Here is a 20658-nt window from a genome sequence, read left to right on the forward strand (position 1 = left end):
GTAGATAATTCTCCTCACCTGCGGACGGTCCAGGGCTCGAATCCCGACCAAATTGAAAAGACTCAGTTGCTCCGTTTTACACAAATCCTTCCACACTTAGCAGTTCATGAGTAAATAATCGGGTGAGGTTGTTGATGGTGAGCGAGCAGCCTGTCAGAACAAGAGCATTATCCACTTACTGTTGAACACTGAAGGCTCGGCAGATCAACACCTTCCCTACCATTCCAGGTCACACCGGTAAAAAGACTTAAAAAGTGTAAAAATATATATATACATAGTTTTGTTTAGATCAAAGTGGATTCGTTTGGATGACACACACACACACACACACACACACACACACACACACACACACACACACACACACACACATACACACACACACACAGTACAACTTTGTGGTATACTAGAGAGAAATAACACAGAAACCTGTTTGTCCTTTATTAAGAAAATAAATAAATAGAACATATGGAGGTGGTGCAGTGTTTTGGCAAATACCGTGGGTCTCACAGCAAAGTAAGGGAGAACACCATATGCCTGGGAGAACATCGTATAACAGAACTCACACTGGGTACCTGATGTAAGAAATCATCATGCTATATTTTTTCTTGCATGTTAGCTTTGCTCAACATGGTATTTTTTTAATGCTTTTTAACAGGTTATAAGTTAGAGCTTTATTCTATCATGTTATTGGCTCAACATGATAGTTAGCTTTTAACAGGTTATATAACTTTTGGGGGGAATTTTATTTATTTGCTTAACAAGATATATTAAGCTTTTATATCATATATTTGTTCTATTCTCATCATATTCTGCTTAACATGACAGTAACATGTTAACATGCTATGCTATACAACATCTCTCGTCAACATGTCATTTATTGCTTAGCATCCTATTTACGTAAATTTGTCTCAATCATGTTATTCTTGCTTAATATAATATTAATCTTTTAACAGGCTATATGATATAAAAAATTAGTCAACACGTTAATTTAGCTTAACGTGACATCAAGCCTTCGACAGGTCATACATGACTTAATATTCCAAGCACTTTACCTTTGTTTAACATGAAGCATTTTAACTAAAGGGGTCATAACAGGGGCTCAAAATGTGACTTGATTTACTGTTTTTGAACCTTTGTCCGTACAAGAGACGTGAATGGTTAACGGGACCGAAAATCATTAGTCTCATGTCAACTGTGAGCCTTTAAGGTGACTCTTAAAAACAATTCTCAAATGTCAACCTGTGTTCGGTACACGTTCATTTCCCCAACCCAGGTGATATTTGTACCACGGGTCACCTAAATGACTCATAGTTAACAACACGTTGGTAGATACTTGATTAACGTCTCCTGTACACACACACACACACACACACACACACACACACACACACACACACACACACACACACAGCATCTCACCACTGAACCCCTGAAACGACCCGCCAGTGATGTACCACCTCGTCATAATATGCAATAATGAATACAGTATTTCTTAGCAAATCCACCATGACACGAACACGTCAAAAACACACATAAGAAGCCAGTGGTTTAACGCCATCCTCTTATATAAACACAAACTGTTGATGACCAAAGAAACATCTTAATAATTATCACCTTTGGCAGATGTTCACGTCTACACACTCAAAACATGTGACTTGTGACAACTGTTTAATTCTGCGCACTTGTGACAGCTTTTCAATTCTGCACACATGTGACAACTGTTCAATTCTGCACACTTGTGACAACTGTTCAATTCTGCACACTTGGTGACTGTTGTTAAATTCTGTATAATTGTGACTGCTGTAGAGTTCTACACATCTTTGACAGCTGTTAAATTTTGCACACTTGTGACAGCTGTTCAATTCTGTATACTTGTGACGACAGTTGTTCACTTTTGCACACTTGTAATATATGTCCACGTCTGCATACTCAAGACGTCTACTTCTTATGATAACTGTTCATTTCTGTTGGCTTATGGCATCTTTTTTTTCCCGACTGTTCACTTCTGGACATCTGTAATAGCTGTTCAGTTCGTCTTACTTATGACATTTGCTTTTCTGCTACAGATGTTGACGCTGCACACTCTAAGAGATGTTCCTTATGACAGCTGTTCACTTTTGCACACTTGTGACATCTGCTAACCTGTGCATGACGGGGTTTTTTCACAGTTGTTCACATCTGCTCACCCAAGACATGTACGTGTGACATCTATTCACGTCTTCATACTAATGGCATACACTCCTTCCGATAGCCGTTCATTGTGTACACTCAAGACAGTTGGTCACTATGACAGCTGCTCACGCCTGCATGCTCACGACACCTGTTTCTTAGACAGCTGTTCACACATGCACAGTCATGAAATTATTCCGTATGATAGCTGTTTGTGTCTGCAACCTTGTGACATCTGTTGACACATGTATGTACATCAGTAAAAAGTGTACACAGCAGTTGTACACCGATCTGTATAGAGTGGCGTAACACCCACAAGAGCACAGTAGGACGATGGTTATAATATAATATTTCCCAGGTGTGCAAACACTTAAAATATTTTGTTCCGGTAAAAACAGAAATGACACTCGATATTTGAGAAGGATTCACTACAGTAAAGGACTATTTCCATCAATCACATCATGGAGTGGGAGCCGTCACGCGGGAGATCAACACTGGACTAAAGAGCATGGGCCACAAGCACCTTCTGTCCAAACACGGGATCCGGCCACAACGCCAGTCCGGACGTAAGCGCTGGACATAACAAGCGCAAGTCTCATTTTTCACAAGCTATTTTTGTCAACGCTCGGTGTGGTCAGCAGCCTGTGGCGTTCATAGTATACAACTCCGGAAGATATCAAAGTTACCTTAAGACTGAATGTAAAAACACATATCTAAGAGTTTCTCGCTCTCTGACGCCAGCGGGCAACTATATGTACACTTCCTCCCGGCACACCAACAGGGTCGTCTCCTGGTGGTCATCAGCTACTGTAAATCATCATCTTGGTTAACTGGCTGGAGAAAATCTAGAAAAAGACTTGATGATGGCGGACACGTGGCCATGGACAGACCACAAGGTAATCCTCTGGTCTTGCACATCATCATTGACGAGACTGACTGACGGCGAGCGTGGCCGGAAATCTCTCTCCTAGGAGATAGTGGCTGCTGGTGCTGCCCTGCATCATGGTGAAGACAAGCGACACCATCAGCAGCATCAGGAGGGGAGCAGCGTTCATCTGGCCTCTCGCCCCGCTGGTTGACTGCTGGACGGCCATGGCTGAAATATAAGAAAATACAGAAAATTAACCTGAGAACTGAAACTGAAGTAGTAGTAGTAGTAGTAGTAGTAGTAGTAGTAGATAGTACTACCCACTTAAATGATAGCAGTAGTAAACTAATTAGACTCACCTTTCTTAGTAGAGAAGGAGAAGTTGTCAGATTCAGCCGACCAGCCGTACTTGTTCCTCACTCTGACAACAGCAACATAGTCCGTGGCCACCTCCAGCGCATCCAGCGTGTAGGCGAGGGCGTGGCGAGGTCCTTGGGTGGCCCTTGAATTCGGTTCAACTGTCCTTGACACACTTTCCCAGGAGTCAGCCATCACCATGTCGTGGTTCCTCTGCTGAAGGGAGACACGCCTACAGTTGTGAGGGTTATTGAGGGGGGGGGGGGGGTTGCTGACCATGGGTAGGTGCTGGTTCTGGGGAGGACGGAGCTATGGGGATGTTTGTTTTAGATAGCAAGTAACTAGGGATGTACTGATCCTGAGGACAGGGTAATTCGTTGGATTTTTTCAGGGATGAAGATAGCCGGGGAAGCCTTTGTGATAAGGGAGGAGGCTGGGAAGGTGTTTGAGGCAGGGGTTGGGGTAAGGTGCAGTCTCTGGCCACACCAACAGGTATTAATAATTCCGGTTCCATCACGTCTTTTGGGTGATACACCTGTCATGATACATTTTGGGTGAGTCACAGTAAGCCTGGCATGATGATATACAGGGAGAGACATTATGTTCCTGAGGTCAGAGTGCCAACAGTGTGCTACTAGCCTGGGGACGAGTCTTATGTTATATACTGGAGATAAATGGGTCACACTGCACTAACTTGTTAACCGAGTCATACTGAATTAGATAATGTCCTGATACCTGGCTGCCTCAAAGTATTGGTCATGAGACTAGAGGTGGAGTTGAGCAACGTTAACATATTAGTTAATCTTAATTTTCCGTAGTGGCAGACTGAGGTACCATTAATAGCTAACAGACATTGTCACGTGTATATTAAAAAAAAATGAAACGCGGGGGAATGGGCAACATCATCATTATGAAGAGTTAAGGTCATCAAAGTCACCTAAGGGTCAGAATTACCATTATTTATACAGCCAAATTTAGGGTTAAAATATAAAATATGAGGATCACAACTGTTGCTGTAAGACTTGGAGCAACAAGAGTCTAAGACAATAAATCCTTCAATCTCCTGTAAATCCCGAATTTCATTTGACTTGGACACTGGAAAGTGGGGAAGGAGGAAATCATTTCCTGAGCTGTTCACAGACCTTCCCTGATACAGTATACCATCTCTTGACACAGTTTTAAGAAGCCGTACCTGCCGGATACATCACGGGAACACGCGAGTAAGGTGGCTGGATACACGGAAGGAGGTACTCACCTGCCACGCCCCTAGGTGTGACTTGCGGTATTTGATGAGGAACTCGGTGATGGGGTAGTAGCTCTCCGTCTCCCAGGTGAGGGTGTACTTGGTGCTCTCCCCGCCGTTGGGGCTGCTCGTCAGCTGAGGTGGCTTGGGCAAGCCTATTGGTCGAAGAAGACTGCATGAGGCGCTTTACTATGGGGAGAGTTGGGTGGATAAAGCTACGTAGTAGGTGAAATATAACTGTCTGTATAGGAAGCTTTCTGGTGCATTGTTCTCTTAATGTGATGAAGGATCTCGTAGGAAAAATTGTCTTGTAATACTTTCACTTGACTATTAATGATTCATGACGACTCACTCAAGATCAGGTGTTAACCACAGGTAAGACAGGTACACTCACGCATGATCAGGTGTTAACCACAGGTAAGACAGGTACACTCACGCATGATCAGGTGTTAACCACAGGTAAGACAGGTACACTCACGCAGGATCAGGTGTTAACCACAGGTAAGACAGGTACACTCACGCATGATCAGGTGTTAACCACAGGTAAGACAGGTACACTCACGCATGATCAGGTGTTAACCACAGGTAAGACAGGTACACTCACGCATGATCAGGTGTTAACCACAGGTAAGACAGGTACACTCACGCATGATCAGGTGTTAACCACAGGTAAGACAGGTACACTCACGCATGATCAGGTGTTAACCACAGGTAAGACAGGTACACTCACGCATGATCAGGTGTTAACCACAGGTAAGACAGGTACACTCACGCATGATCAGGTGTTAACCACAGGGACAGGTACTCACGCATGATCAGGTGTTAACCACAGGTAAGACAGGTACACTCACGCATGATCAGGTGTTAACCACAGGTAAGACAGGTATACTCACGCATGATCAGGTGTTAACCACAGGTAAGACAGGTACACTCACGCATGATCAGGTGTTAACCACAGGTAAGACAGGTACACTCACGCATGATCAGGTGTTAACCACAGGTAAGACAGGTACACTCACGCATGATCAGGTGTTAACCACAGGTAAGACAGGTACACTCACGCATGATCAGGTGTTAACCACAGGTAAGACAGGTACACTCACGCATGATCAGGTGTTAACCACAGGTACACTCACACAGGATCAGGTGTTAACAAAGGTACACTCACTGGTCATCTGTATAACTGCAGTCTTCTGGCCGTGGGGGTTCTCAGCGATGCATACATACGTGCCAAAGTCTTTCTCCTTGACGTTGTTGATGGTGAGCGTGTGGCGGTGGGCAAAGTGGGTCTGGCTGAGGTGGGTGTCATGGGTGGTGTGGGTATGTGAGGGCTGCTGGGGCTGGTGTAGCTTGGTGTCCATGATGGTGTCTGGTAGCTTACGGCCGTCCAGGGTCCACATCACGTCTGGCGGAGGTCGACCATGGACCACACACACCAGCTCCACGGTGTCCCCCTCCCCTGTCCTCACGATGCCCTGAACCAACACAACAACAACAACAGACTTAAATACCGACGTCCCTTTTACTCTTGAACAAGTTTAAGTATTTGTTAAGTCCAGGATGTGAGTCACCTCTGTAGTTATTTTACAACAACTCATTTCCTGATTGCTCAGTTTTTTGTCAACATCAAACGTTATTTAATGACGTAAAGATGGTTATATAACTATGACCAGTCGGCGGCGCGGCAACAAAGGCAAAAACAAAACAAAACTGAAAAACAAAGAAGGGAAACAATAAAAACATATGAATATCTTATAGAATATAACCAAAAACTGTGACCTCATTATCCCAGCCAGGAGGGGAAATTGAGAATGAAAATAAAATAAAATAAATAAATAAATAAATAAATAAGATTCTATCCAATCATCCCACCGCGGAAGTGGTTCATAAACTATTAGCTGATGGAAGATTCTTTTTCGTTTTTTTAAATAAAAAGTCCACAAAACTCTGCAGTTTAATGGTAATGAAATATTCTTGAGTTCTCTACACCGTAACACCTGCCGGGTTACCTCCAGCGTTAGTTGAATTACATTGTGGTAAGTTGTCACCCGACAGTAGTGCCATAACAGCGCCATCACACACACACTGATCTGCCACGACCAATCAGAAAAAGTTCCCGGCATATTAGCTGGACCAGAGACTGTTGATGACATAACTACTGTCTGTTGTACTTTTATTTTAGAATCGAGCGCGTGTATGTGTGTGTGTGTGTGTGTGTGACAAGCAAAGCAGACTCACCTGCTCAGTCGTGATCTCCGGCGGGTACTCCACGGTGAGGGACACGGCGGCTGAGGCGGGTTCACCGATACCGTTGTCGGCAGTACAGAGGTAAGTCCCCTCCATGTGACGGTCCACCGCCTCCAGGGTCAACATCTCGCCCTACAGTGGGGAGAGAGGGGGGGCACTGCTTCAGCGTTGCAATTAACTAAAACGTGAAATTTCTATAGTAAGGAAACACCAACTAATAATGTTGTGTCGCTACAATAATAGTTATTTGTCAATAAAGTCAAGTCATATCTTATGGATGAGTGGAAGGAAAACACTAGATCATGTGAAAATGAGTTCATCTCTAATGTTATGCCTGACCTGTTGGCTGCGGTGCCCCGAGGGTAGAGGACCTTCCTGACGAGACCAGCGGATGATGGGTTCAGGGTTGCCATGCGCCTTGCACTCCAGGGAGACGCTGTTACCCTTGGCCACACGTTGCTCAGGTGGCACTAAGGCCCTGACGGTAGGCGCGTACTGCACGTCGAGTGTGTGTCGCAGCTGTAGGGGCGGCTCCAGGTCGAACTGGCAGATGAAGGTGCCGGCGTCTCGGGGGCGGGTGTGGGAGATGGTGAGGCGTGTCCCGTCCACTGTCATCCGCGGGTCTGGGGTCACTTTATCGTTCCCGACAGACAGGAGTTTCTCGCTGGCCCCATTAGCCGGCAGCTTCTTAATGATCAATTTGTTCTTCCCTACTGAGGATTCCCAACTCAGATAAGACCGAAGTGTACGTTACATAATATAACAGCAAAGAACAACAAATATGTACCAGTTAACAACCCTCACAATTATACCGGGGCTTGACTGAACTAAGGAACCTGTGACCTACAACCACACAGCTGAGGCAAGAAGAAGGGTCATTGTCACCTGTTCCCTTCTGTACCAGCACCGTGCCTTGGGTCTCACGCCGCCATAGTTAAGAAATAAACCTGCCCATATGAAGAGGTCAGAGTCAAGAACTTTAAACCTGACAAGACCGCGAGTGATGACGGACGTGCGAGTACTGTATGTTTAAGTAATAATGATCATATCTAGATGCATCACAATCATCACCTTTGTTATTATTATTATTTCAATTATCTTTATCATCATCACCACCATCATTATAACCATCATTAAAACCATCAACATTATCATCATCAATCCTAATCATTATTGTAATCATCCTCATTTTCATAATAATCATCATCGTTATACAGTGTACACATCTCCCACACACACACACACACACACACACACATACAGTCTATTTGAGACACTCCCACCTAAGAAATTTCTCCCTGATGACCCGTGACTGAACTATAACAGGAATTGGATTGCTCCATGGCCGCTGTGCACGCCACCTTTGATGACAACACACAGCTGACTCAATTTATGTGGCAGACCGACAGGTGAGGACGCTCCGTGTGAGCACTACTGAGGAAGAAACTACAGGCTAGTCAAAAGCTTTATTCCACGAACCACTTTGCTTCCAATCGCTATTTTCCTTTCGCCTCACTTCCACCCGACAGACTCTCTCTCTCTCTCTCTCTTCATTCAACATAACCCCATCAATACTTGCATTTCTTCTTCTTCTTTATCTCTCCGCCCTCCCTTCAGTCTCATTATCATTGCTTTTCCCTTCCTTGATTATCTCATTTACTATGATTGAATGGTCCTCAGGGTCCATAAGTCACTAAGATGACTCAAGGGCGTTGCTCTATCTACCACTGGGTCACAATATCCCGGCATGATCAAGTTACCTTCGGGTTCTATCGTGTTAGTGACCAAGAGGGGGTTGTCTGTGTTGGCCAGGGGGGGGACACAAAATCTTGAGCCTGGAGGTGGAGGGGAGAGGGGAAGGAAGAGGAGGAGAGGGGGAAGGAGGAGGAGGAGGAGGAGAGGAGGAAGGAGGAGGAGGAAGAGAGGGGAAAAAAGGAGGAGGAGAAGGAAGAAGGAAGAGCAGAAGGTGAGAGAAGGAGGAGGTGCGGAGAGGAAGAAGAGGAGGAGGGGGGGAGGGCATCAACCTCGTACCTGTGTGTAGTAAGACATTTTTATTTCAACTCTTGGAAATATCTCCCCGAGTCCCAAGGCCTCCCTAAAACCTGCATCTCACATACTTGTATACAAATCAACAGGTATACTTCTATAAGCTATAGAGAGGAACTATTGTATCTCCACTATACACCACAACAGCCCAGGTACTCAGATGATGGTGGTTGTCCTGGGTGAATTAATTTATAATAAACGTAACGCTTACAACACACATCGATCATTTATGTGAACTCTAGGACATTATCTCCAGAAGCTTGTAAAATAATAGTGGTGTAAACTTGTAAACACAATAATTACAATACTTATAAACTTCAACAACTCAGGGGTTATGGTAGGTTAGGTTAGGTTAGGTTAGGTTAGGTTAGGTTAGGTTAGGTTAGGTTAGCCTTAGGATGGTTAATCTCCAGGTGAATTAAAAAGGGATGGTCTAACTTTCAGGTGACCATAATTGAACAATATTTAAACCTATAACAGACCTGAATTCTCTACGTCACAGGGGATGATGACTGACTGCCCCACCTCCACTGTAAACATCTGAGGTCGAGCCAGGAAGGACGGGGGATCAGCACCTAACTCCGGATAGTAATAATACTCGGTGTAGTCATAGTCCTTCGGGTCCTTGTAGTATCCTTTAGATAATCCTGTAGGGGAGAGAGAGAGAGGAAAGGGAACGGAGTTGAGTTACGGTTTCCATAGGTATGATTTGTAGGGTCTTGCTCCGTTGTTTACCTGTGTGTGTGTGTGTGTGTGTGTGTGTGTGTGTGTGTGGACGAGAGACCAAAGAGATTCGTGAAAAGGTAAACGAACAGAACTACTCCCACACATACACAAAAGCAACACACACACACACACACACACCTACAACCCCCACCACTAAGTTGGTGCTTGCACAGCGTAACCAAGCGTGTCAAGGCACTTTTGATAGCTAAGTACGCACGCCTCTGTTCTCCTTGTTGACATGGTGACACGGCACATGGCCTCACGACCAGTGAATGAGGAACTAGACACACGGTACTTGGAATACCTGTACATGTAACGTAATGTTTTGATTTTCCTTTCCTCCTTTTTTCTCTTTCTCTCTTTTGATCATTCTCTCTCTTTCTCAGTTAGTCTGAGTGTCTCTATGTGTGTCTGTTTCTCTTTGTGTTTGTGTTTGTCAGTCTGTCTGTGTGTGTCTCTTCCTTTACTGAATGACGAGTGACGGAGCGGGTTGAGAAACATTACTATGAGTGACATTATTACACATGATGATTACTATTATTCATTCGGTATTGTTAGGTTGTCACTATTTACGAGGCAGTTCATTTTTTTCAGGCATCACCAAACGAAATATTTCTGGGTCTCACAAAATCAGCTACACAGAAAGACCTCACTTGTGGGTTTCCAGCTCTCGTGTCTTCGTTCGTGCTGTTATAAATCTTCCTTACCATTCTCCTGCTTGTCTTGTGGAAGGTCCGTATACCCCACACAGTCTGACGCTTTCATTCACTCGACTCATAACAGGAATTTGCTGAACTTACATATTTTTCTTGCAGCTTCATTCTTATTTACGTCTCTCACAGTCAGAACCAATCACTACTCTCACCACAAGTTGTCTCAGTTTCTCCTTAACAATACACTCAAGAGTTCTCCATTAACTATAGCTCTCAAGGCCCCCCCCCCCTAGCTGTTCTCCTCCCTTCAATTAAACTGTTATCCATTTCTACTTTTCCTTGATAAATAACGTTACTAAATACTTCATTTGTTTACAACCTCCAGCTGTTGACGTTTTATGATATATGATGATGATATTACATTTGGCATTTTGAACAACTTAATTCCAATAGTTTTCTCCAGCAGATCAAATTAGTATGTATAATCATTCTCTCTAACTCTGCTTTGTATTTTACAGATAATCCAGAGTAGCCCTCACACTTCACCAACAACACAGCATCACCCTCACACTTCACCAACAACACAACATCACCCTCACACTTCACCAACAACACAGCATCACCCTCACACTTCACCAACAACACAGCATCACCCTCACACTTCACCAACAACACAGCATCACCCTCACACTTCACCAACAACACAGCGTCACCCTCACACTTCACCAACAACACAGCGTCACCCTCACACTTCACCAACAACACAGCATCACCCTCACACTTCACCAACAACACAGCGTCACCCTCACACTTCACCAACAACACAGCATCACCCTCACACCTCTACCAACAACACAGCATCACCCTCATACTTCACCAACAAAACAACATCACCCTCACACTTCACCAACAAAACAGCATCACAGTTCACCAACAACACAGCGTCACCCACACACTTCACCAACAAAAACAACATCACCCAACAGCATACTCACACTTCACCAACAACACAGCATCACCTCACACACTTCACCAACAACACAGCATCACCCTCACACTCTCACCCTCAACAAAACATCACTCCTCACACTTCACCAACAAAACAACATCACCCCACACTTCAACAACAATCACCCCTACACTTCACCAACAACACAGCATCACCCTCACACTTCACCAACAACACAGCATCACCCTCACACTTCACCAACAACACAGCGTCACCAACAACACAGCATCCGCCCCTCACACTTCACCAACAAAACAACATCACCCTCACACTTCACCAACAAAACTACACCACCCTCACACTTCACCAACAACACAGCATCACCCTCACACTTCACCAACAACACAGCATCACCCTCACACTTCACCAACAAAACACAGCATCACCCTCACACTTCACCAACAACACAGCATCACCTCACACTTCACCAACAACACAGCGTCACCCCCCTCACTTCACCAACAAACAACACAGCACACCCCACACTCACCCTCACACTTCACCAACAACACAGCATCGCCCTCACACTTTACCAACAACACAGCATCACCCTCATACTTCACCAACAAAACAACACCACCCTCACACTTTCCAACAAAACAACATCACCCTCACACTTCACCAACAAAGCAACACCACCCTCACACTTCACCAACACAGCATCACCCTCATACTTCACCAACAAAACAACACCACCCTCACACTTCACCAACAACACAGCATCACCCTCATACTTCACCAACAACACAGCGTCACCCCATGCTGCTTCACCAACAAAACAACATCACCCTCACACTTCACCAACAACACAGCATCACCCTCACACTTCACCAACAACACAGCGTCACCCTCACACTTTACCAGCAAACAGCACCACCCTCATACTTCACCAACAAAACAACATCACCCTCACACTTCACCAAACAAAGCAACACCACCCTCACAGCCACCAAACACAGCATTACCCTCACACACCAACAAACAACACCACCCTCACCACCAACAAAACAACATCACCCTCACACTTCACCAACAACACAGCATCACCCTCACACTTCACCAACAAAGGCAACACCACCCTCACACTTCACCAACAAAGCAATACACCTCACACCACCCAACACAGCATTACCCCCACTTCACCAACAAACAACATCTTCCTCACACTTCACCAACAAAACAACATCACCCTCACACCAACAAAACAACATCACCCCTCACACTTCACCAGCAAAGCAAACACCACCCTCACGCTACCAACAACACAACACCACCCTCACACCAACACCAACAAAACCTCACCCTCACACTTCACCAACAAAACAACATCACCCTCACACTTCACCAACAAACAACACCACCCTCACACTTCACCAACAAAGCAACACCACCCTCACACTTCACCAACAACACAACATCACCCTCACACTTCACCAACAAAACAACATCACTCGCATCACCCCACACTTCACCAACAACACAGCATCACCCTCACGCATCACCCACCACACAAAACAACATCAAACAACTTCACCAACAAAACAACATCACCCCTACACTTCACCAACAAAACAACATCACCCCACACTTCACACTTCACCAACAAACAGCATCACCTCACACTTCACCAACAAAACAACACCACCCACACTTCACCAACAAAACAACATCACCCTTTCACCAACAACAGCATCACCCTCACTTCACCAACAAAACAACATCACCCTCACACTTCACCAACAAAACAACATCCACCCTCACACTTCACCAACAACACAGCATCACCCTCACACTTCACCAACAAAACAACACCACCCTCACACCTCACCAACAACACAGCATCACCCCTACACTTCACCAACAAACAACATCACCCCTACACTTCACCAACAAACAACACCACCCCTCACTTCACCAACAAAACAACACCACCCTCACACTTCACCAACAACAAAACAACATCACCCCCTCACACTCACCACAACAGCACCCTCACCCTCACCAACAAAGCAACACCACCCTCACAACCAACAAAACAACACCACCCTCACACTTCACCACCAACACAACACCACCCTCACACCAACAAAACAACACCACCCCTCACACTTCACCAACAAAACAACATCACCCTCACACTTCACCAACAAAACAACATCACCCTCATAACTTCACCAACAAAACAACATCACCCTCACACTTCACCAACAAAGCAGCAACACTCACATGCAATAAACGCCAGAGCTTCTTTTACGTTACCTCATCAAGTGTCACTTTCATTACACAGTCAAACATTCTTTCACCCTCACGTGTTGCTTCATTTAAGAACGTAATGAACACACACACACACACACACACACACACACACACACACACACACAAACTACTTCTCTTATTAACATTGTAATGGTTTCTTTAAGGCTGAATTTTCTTGACGACTTTCTTCAATGTTTCTTATACGATCTGCACATATTTTTTCCTTCCTTTAAGATCGCTTGTTTTCCTCCTTCCCCTAAGACCTCCAATTTCTTTCCTTCGTCTTAGACTTCCTGTTTTCCTCATCACCTAAGACCTCCTATTTTCCTCCTTCCCCTAAGACCTCCAATTTCCTTCCTTCGTCTTAGACTTCCTGTTTTCCTCATCACCTAAGACCTCCTATTTTCCTCCTTCCCTTAAGACCTCATATTTTCTTCCTTTCCCCTTAGGTCTATTTTCCTCCTCCTTCCTAAGACCTCCTATTTTCTTTCTTCACTTAAGACCTCCCGTTTTCCTCCTTCCTCCTCTAAAACCTCATATTTTCCTCTTCTAAAACCTCTTATTTTCCTCTTCTAAGACCTCCTATTTTCCTCTTATGAGTGAGTGGCTCTGTACCACCTCTTATACCTACCTACCAAAACCAATCCTCTCAAGAGACCTCGCCACCAAACCATGAATCAAAAGACAAATTATAAAGAGTCTACAACAGTTCTTTCCCTGGCTATTACTGCTCCTTCTGCTGCCTTGAGCCACAGGGGAGCCAGAGCCACCTTTACTCTAATCCTCTGCTACTCGTCACATTTTTCCCCCCCAAGACGCCAGAACAAAAAAAAAAATCTAGATTCGTTTAATTATTCTGCTTTTTTTTTTATCACACTATGCTGCTTCCGTATTTATCATTCGTTATAACACTTTCTCGTCTAGTTTATTATCTCTTTCTCTCTCTCTCTCTTTTCACTTTCAACATCCATATCTAAGAGCGTTTTCATATTATTTTTTTTTTCGTTTAATAGATATCGCAAATTATTTTCATTTCACAAAGTTGCTCTCTCTCTCTCTCTCTCTCTCTCTCTCTCTGTTTCTTCTACTTCTTCTCTTAATCATTCATGTACAGTCCCCTTCACTAGTGCGTTTACAGGGGCTCGTCATATAAACATTTCACAAATCAATATCTTTGATATATTTACTTTAATATTTTCTAAATTTAATTTTATAGCGTGTTTACTATTGCGAATTTCCTTCTGTCGAAATTAACAAACACAGCGCTGCCACACTGCACAAAACCTGACGAGCCCCTGTAAACGCACTAGTGAAGGAGACTGTACATAAATCTTCCACTGACCTTTGCATCGTGTACACTGTCAATCATACGCTCTCACACCAGCAACACGCCATTATATATATATATCTTTCTGTACTGTTTTCCTTTGTCTTTCTTCTTTGTTTATTTTCCTTGTGTATCTGTTCCTTGAGTTTCTCTTATATGTGTTCGTTACATCTACGCTCACTGACACATATATCACATCTCCTTTTCATCTTCCACTTGACGCCTGACTCTAAAATTTCCAGTCTATCCACCTTCCACTCTGTCACCTCTCTATCCATAACCCACAGCGGTAACCCACATCTCTCTGTATCTCCCAAATTAATATTCTAGAATTTACAAACTTAAATTCTAACATCATCATCATATCATTCGTCTATCATCACCAGACTTACACTTATGCCGTATACCTTCTCACAACCTCTATCAACCATACTCTCAAACACTTCATATTTTTCTAAACGAATCTTTAACGGTTTGTTGTGTCTTGCTTCACACACATATCGTATATCTCCAGATCATCCTTCTAGGCACGTCCACTAACTACCGGTCGTGTACTGTATGTTCCTCACATATGATTACTACAACTCACTCTCCTTCTCACATCACCCACGCGAGTTTTGAAAGAATAATCACAGACCCCCACCCAAGACTAGGCTTCTACCTCTTGCTGTGAAAAGTGAAAGTGGGTCCCATAGGCATAACTGCCCGTTAGAGGCAGTGTGGATACAGCATACTGTATACTAAGCCTTCGGTACACGAGGAAGCAGTATAGCCAGTAGAGCTCTCAACCGCATTCACTTCCCCCAAGTTGTAAACTTAGGTACCCATTTACAACTGGGTGAACTAGGAGTGCCCGGGAATCGAACTACCGACCCCTGAAACAAGGAGAGGGAGGGGGGGCTATATCCACTCGACCTCTGCACTCTTACCTCTTGCTGTAGAGATGCAATATTTAGAGAAGGGGCCCTGAGTCCAAACAACAACAACGTCAACAATAATAGTAGTAACAATAATAAGACACAGCTAGTTTTTATAATTCATTAAATATATTATCTTTTTAACAGGAATACTTGAAAGGCTTACCGAAAATTTTCATCTTTTTAGAAGAGGGACCCCTCAAACGGCCGCTTATGAAAAGACAGGAATCCCCAGAGAAGGAAGAGTGAAAAAATGAACCGCGGTAATTACACTTTTAAACCTTCGTACACGGGAAACAGAACACGGAAATTTGTCTATGAAAAAAGAAAAACTATGCAAGAGATGACCAGAAAAAATTACAGCCTTTGATGATTAGTCGCGTAAAATGACCACAAAAAAAGACAGAAAACGAAATCAAGAAGAAAAAAAAAGACTACTGGTTTCCTGAAAATGGATAAAGACTTTTATTTCTTTTATCATTTGGGAAAAATATGGTATGAAAAAGTGGCTGTTTTTGGTGAAGATGCAGCAGAGAGAGAGAGAGAGAGAGAGAGAGAGAGAGAGAGAGAGAGAGAGAGAATAACTACCCACAACCATACCTCTCATTTTGACACTTAACTCCATACTGTCTAATGTAATATTTAGTTAAACAAAAACAATATATAATGTGTACACTTATCATGTTAACCATTACATGTGCAGTCAATAATGATGGTGAGTGTAACATGATATAGGGGATAACGTTGACATGTTATATTATACCAAACTATTGATAACTGGTCTCTCTCTCTCTCTCTCTCTCTCTCTCTCTCTCTCTCTCTCTCTCTCTCTCACGTGCGTATCTGTAATCCTCTGCAATAAATCCCTCCAGTGTACCACGTAATAATAGTGTCCATAAATCCGGGTGGTAATCTCCGGCTGGAATGGAATGTAGTGTGAGGTGACGATACAATGTCCTTCACATAATCATACTGCTACTAAACATACTATCATACTAGTACACACCATACTGTTATACTAGTGTAGAGCATACTGCCATACTGGTGCACCTTCACACTATCATACTGGTACACAACACAACCTCCATGTACTCCAGGTATGATACAAAAATGATACAGGATTATTAGTATTGTTTTTCTTCAACTAACTAAAAAAAAAACCAAAATTCGTAAAAAAAAACAAAAAAAGCCATATGAATATTTTTTTTGAATACTGGCATCTGAAGGGAAACAAAAATATGCAAATTAATGAGAAACCTTGATGAATTTGACCTTTGAAGGATATAGCTATAGACTATAGTAATGAATCATGTTAATATAGAAAGTATAAAATATAGAGAAATGGAATGACGGATAAACAAAGACTCACAGACAAAAAATAAATAAATAAAATGTTACGACACTTTTTCTTCAACCTGACTGGCGGCTGTTCTGTAAAATTGAAGAGTTTTTTTTTTTTTGGAGGGGTGTGTGAAAATGCAACAAGGGGAAGATAACGAGATAAAAACAACAACTTCATTATAAACTCTTTTTTTTTATTATTTTTTTTTACCCAGGACAGACTGATTGCAATACTAATGACAGATATATTACGACAAAATATTATCCAGGTAAAACTATGGTCAGTGACTCTGTTCATGTTAGTAAAAAAAAAAAGAAGTTTAAAATGATGTGAAAATTATGAAAAAATAATAATATCTGGAGATGTTAAAAAAATTAGTATCGAGTCTTAGAAGTCATTATGTCTGTCATTATATAAATATGTCGATAAAGAGAGAAAGTAGAAGAGCTAAAAAGGGCAAAAAAAAAAGATACAGAGAGCAAGTAAGAGAAGAACTAAGGGGGAAGAGGAAAATAAAATAAAATAGATAATAAAGAGAGAAAGTACAAAAAAACTCAAAGGGAAAAACAAAAGACAAGACAAACGAATAGAAGGAATAAAAACAAAGAAAAATGTAGAAATAAAAATAATTAAATACCAGTAAACATCGAATTTCATCATATTCAATAAATAATCAGTATGTCACCCCAGAAAATCAAAACACTTCCCTGACAACTAATGGACACGTGGTATAAACTCTCCTGTCATGCGTCACTCAAGATCATCAATAATATCCGAGACGAATAAACACGTTGCTTATCTCTGGTACATTTTCAGACTTATACTGGGTAGATAGGCAGCTATCAAACAGGGAGGTACTACCGCCTGGGAAGATATTGGAAGCATAATGTGTTGTCTAATGGTAGACCCTGCTGCCATATGGCATCACGAAAATTGTGACCAACCAAGTCCCAGGTTGCTGATCTGACTTTCTGCCTCATTTACACACAATTACAGGGTCTCAATTGTTTCTCTTACTGTCGACACAACAACAAATATAATGTATATAATTTCTCACTCTTGATTTTGTATTTTTTTATGGTTATTATTTTTATTATTTTTATTTTTTATTTGTATTAATTTGCAGTTAATAGTAATAATAGATATTATTATTATTATTATTATTATTATTATTATTATTATTATTATTATTATTATTATTATTATTATTATTATTATTATTATTATTATTATTATTATTATTATTATTATTATTATTATTATTATTATTATTATTATTATTGTTATTGTTGTTGTTGTTGTTGTTTATTTGTTGTTGTTGTTGTTTCGCCCCCTAGACACTGATGTGGGTCATTACCTGTACTTGAAATTGGGCTAATGCCCGTAAAATGAAAAATCCTTACATCAGCTATTACCCTCATCCTTAATGTAGTATTACCCTCATCCTTATACCATCTGTTACCCTCATCCTTACATCAGCCTAGTTCCTCATCCTCCTTACCATCCTATTTACCCTCATCCTTAATGTAGCTATTACCCTCATCCTTATACCATCTGTTACCCTCATCACCCATCGCTATTACCCTCATCCTTAATGTAGCTGTTACCCTCATCCTTATACCATCTGTTACCCTCATCCTTACATCAGCTATTACGCCCTCATCCTTAATGTAGCTGTTACCTCATCCTTATACCATCTGCCTCATCCTTACATCGCTATTACCTCATCATAATGTGCTGTTACCCTCATCCTTATACCATCTGTTACCCTCGTAACCCATCAGCTATTACCTGTCCTTAATGTGTATTTACTCTCATCCTTACCATCTGTTACCCTCATCCTTACATCGCTATTACCCTCATCCTTAATGTAGCTGTTACCCTCATCCTTATACCATCTGTTGCCTCATCCTTACATCAGCTATTACCCTCATCCTTAATGTGGCTGTTGCTCTCATCCTTATACCATCATTACCCTCATCCTTTACATCAGCTAGTTCCCTCATCCTCATACCAGCTGTTACCCTCATCCTCATACCAGCTGTTACCCTCATCCTTCACCACCATCTGTTACCCTCATCCTTACATCAGCTATTACCCTCTCATCCTTAATGTAGCTGTTACTCTCATCCTTACTCTGTGTTACCCTCATCCCACCAGCTGTTACCCTCATCCTTAATGTAGCTATTACCCTCATCCTTACATCAGCTATTACCCTCATCCTTAATGTAGCTGTTACCATCATCCTTATACCAGCTGTTACCCTCATCCTTACACCAGCTATTACCCTCATCCTTAATGTAGCTGTTACTCTCATCCTTATACCAGCTGTTACCCTCATCCTTACACCAGCTGTTACCCTCATCCTTAATGTAGCTATTACCCTCATCCTTACACCAGCTATTACCCTCATCCTTAATGTAGCTGTTACTCTCATCCTTATACCAGCTGTTACCCTCATCCTTACACCAGCTAGTTCCCTCATCCTCATACCAGCTGTTACCTTCATCCTTACACCAGCTAGTTCCCTCATCCTCATACCAGCTGTTACCTTACACCGTGAGTGAGGCAGGTCTGACACACCAATAAACATGGATTTTCCTTTCATTTCTCTCTCCCTCTATTGGTTGTATTGTAGATAGAAGGTTTTACGCTGTTTTAATCCATCTCCTGTCAGTTCAATAGACGGCTTTACACAACACTATACACAAAAACACTATAGTTAAAACATAACATAACTAATCTATTTAACACTTGGTTTAATCTTTCCACCAATAATAATGTAATAGAACACACAATTATCACTTGATGGTAAGGTATTTTTAAAACGACTATATTAACGTAGGGAAACGTTCTTTATCTCTGCTTCATGTGTGTGGAGGGGAGGTAGTGTGAGAGTGGAGAGGAAGGTACTATAGGGCTTAGGTGAGGTTGTCGGCAGTGAAAGACCACACCACGTATAACCTAACTAACTAAGCTGTAAACCTTCAGTATGTACAATGAGGCAACCCCGATGCTTAGTAGTCATTATTATTGTGTGTGTGTGTGAGAGAGAGAGAGAGAGAGAGTGTTGATTGTTGCTCCTCTGTGTTTGAACTCTGCCCTGCCGTTGTTCAACACTTCTCAACTGCTCCCACAATCCTCCCCTCCTCCCCCCCCCTCATCTCTTCCTCCTCTTGGCTGGGGTTTACATTCCCGTTGATCCTCCACACACACACACACACAAACACACACACACACACAAACACATCTGGTACACATGTAGACAAAAACAAAGGCATACTTACATACATACATACATAAAAACATAGACAGACAGACAGACAGACAGACAGACAGACAGACAGACAGACAGACAAATAAAATAAACACAGACATAATGACAAACACAAGATATACTTTTACAATCTTTCACAATCCTTTAAAATCATTCACAATCCTTCACCATCATTTACAACCTTTAACAATCCTTCACAATCTTTCACAAACCATCAA

General features: G+C 42.4%; 1 protein-coding gene across 4 annotated transcripts in view; it reads right to left on the minus strand.

The window, feature by feature from the left end:
* Nucleotides 1–426: 426 nt before the first annotated feature.
* LOC121874595 (protein amalgam-like) overlaps nucleotides 427–20658 on the minus strand; it is a 37538-nt gene continuing 17306 nt past the window's right edge. For 2 of the 4 annotated variants that reach the window (XM_042378824.1, XM_042378816.1), the window contains exons 3-9: nucleotides 9416–9580; nucleotides 7227–7600; nucleotides 6879–7019; nucleotides 5809–6115; nucleotides 4653–4795; nucleotides 3400–3613; nucleotides 427–3268 (exon numbers count right to left, since the gene is read on the minus strand). In XM_042378824.1, coding sequence (XP_042234758.1) covers nucleotides 3093–3268; nucleotides 3400–3613; nucleotides 4653–4795; nucleotides 5809–6115; nucleotides 6879–7019; nucleotides 7227–7600; nucleotides 9416–9580 — 1520 coding nt within the window. In that variant the 3' untranslated portion in view covers nucleotides 427–3092. The remainder of the gene's footprint in view (nucleotides 3269–3399; nucleotides 3614–4652; nucleotides 4796–5808; nucleotides 6116–6878; nucleotides 7020–7226; nucleotides 7601–9415; nucleotides 9581–20658) is intronic. The other 2 variants (XM_042378832.1, XM_042378839.1) reach the window with 2 other exon arrangements.

Source organism: Homarus americanus, unplaced genomic scaffold, assembly GCF_018991925.1.
Source record: "Homarus americanus isolate GMGI-L3 unplaced genomic scaffold, GMGI_Hamer_2.0 scaffold46022, whole genome shotgun sequence".
In the NCBI taxonomy this organism is placed as follows: domain Eukaryota; kingdom Metazoa; phylum Arthropoda; class Malacostraca; order Decapoda; family Nephropidae; genus Homarus; species Homarus americanus.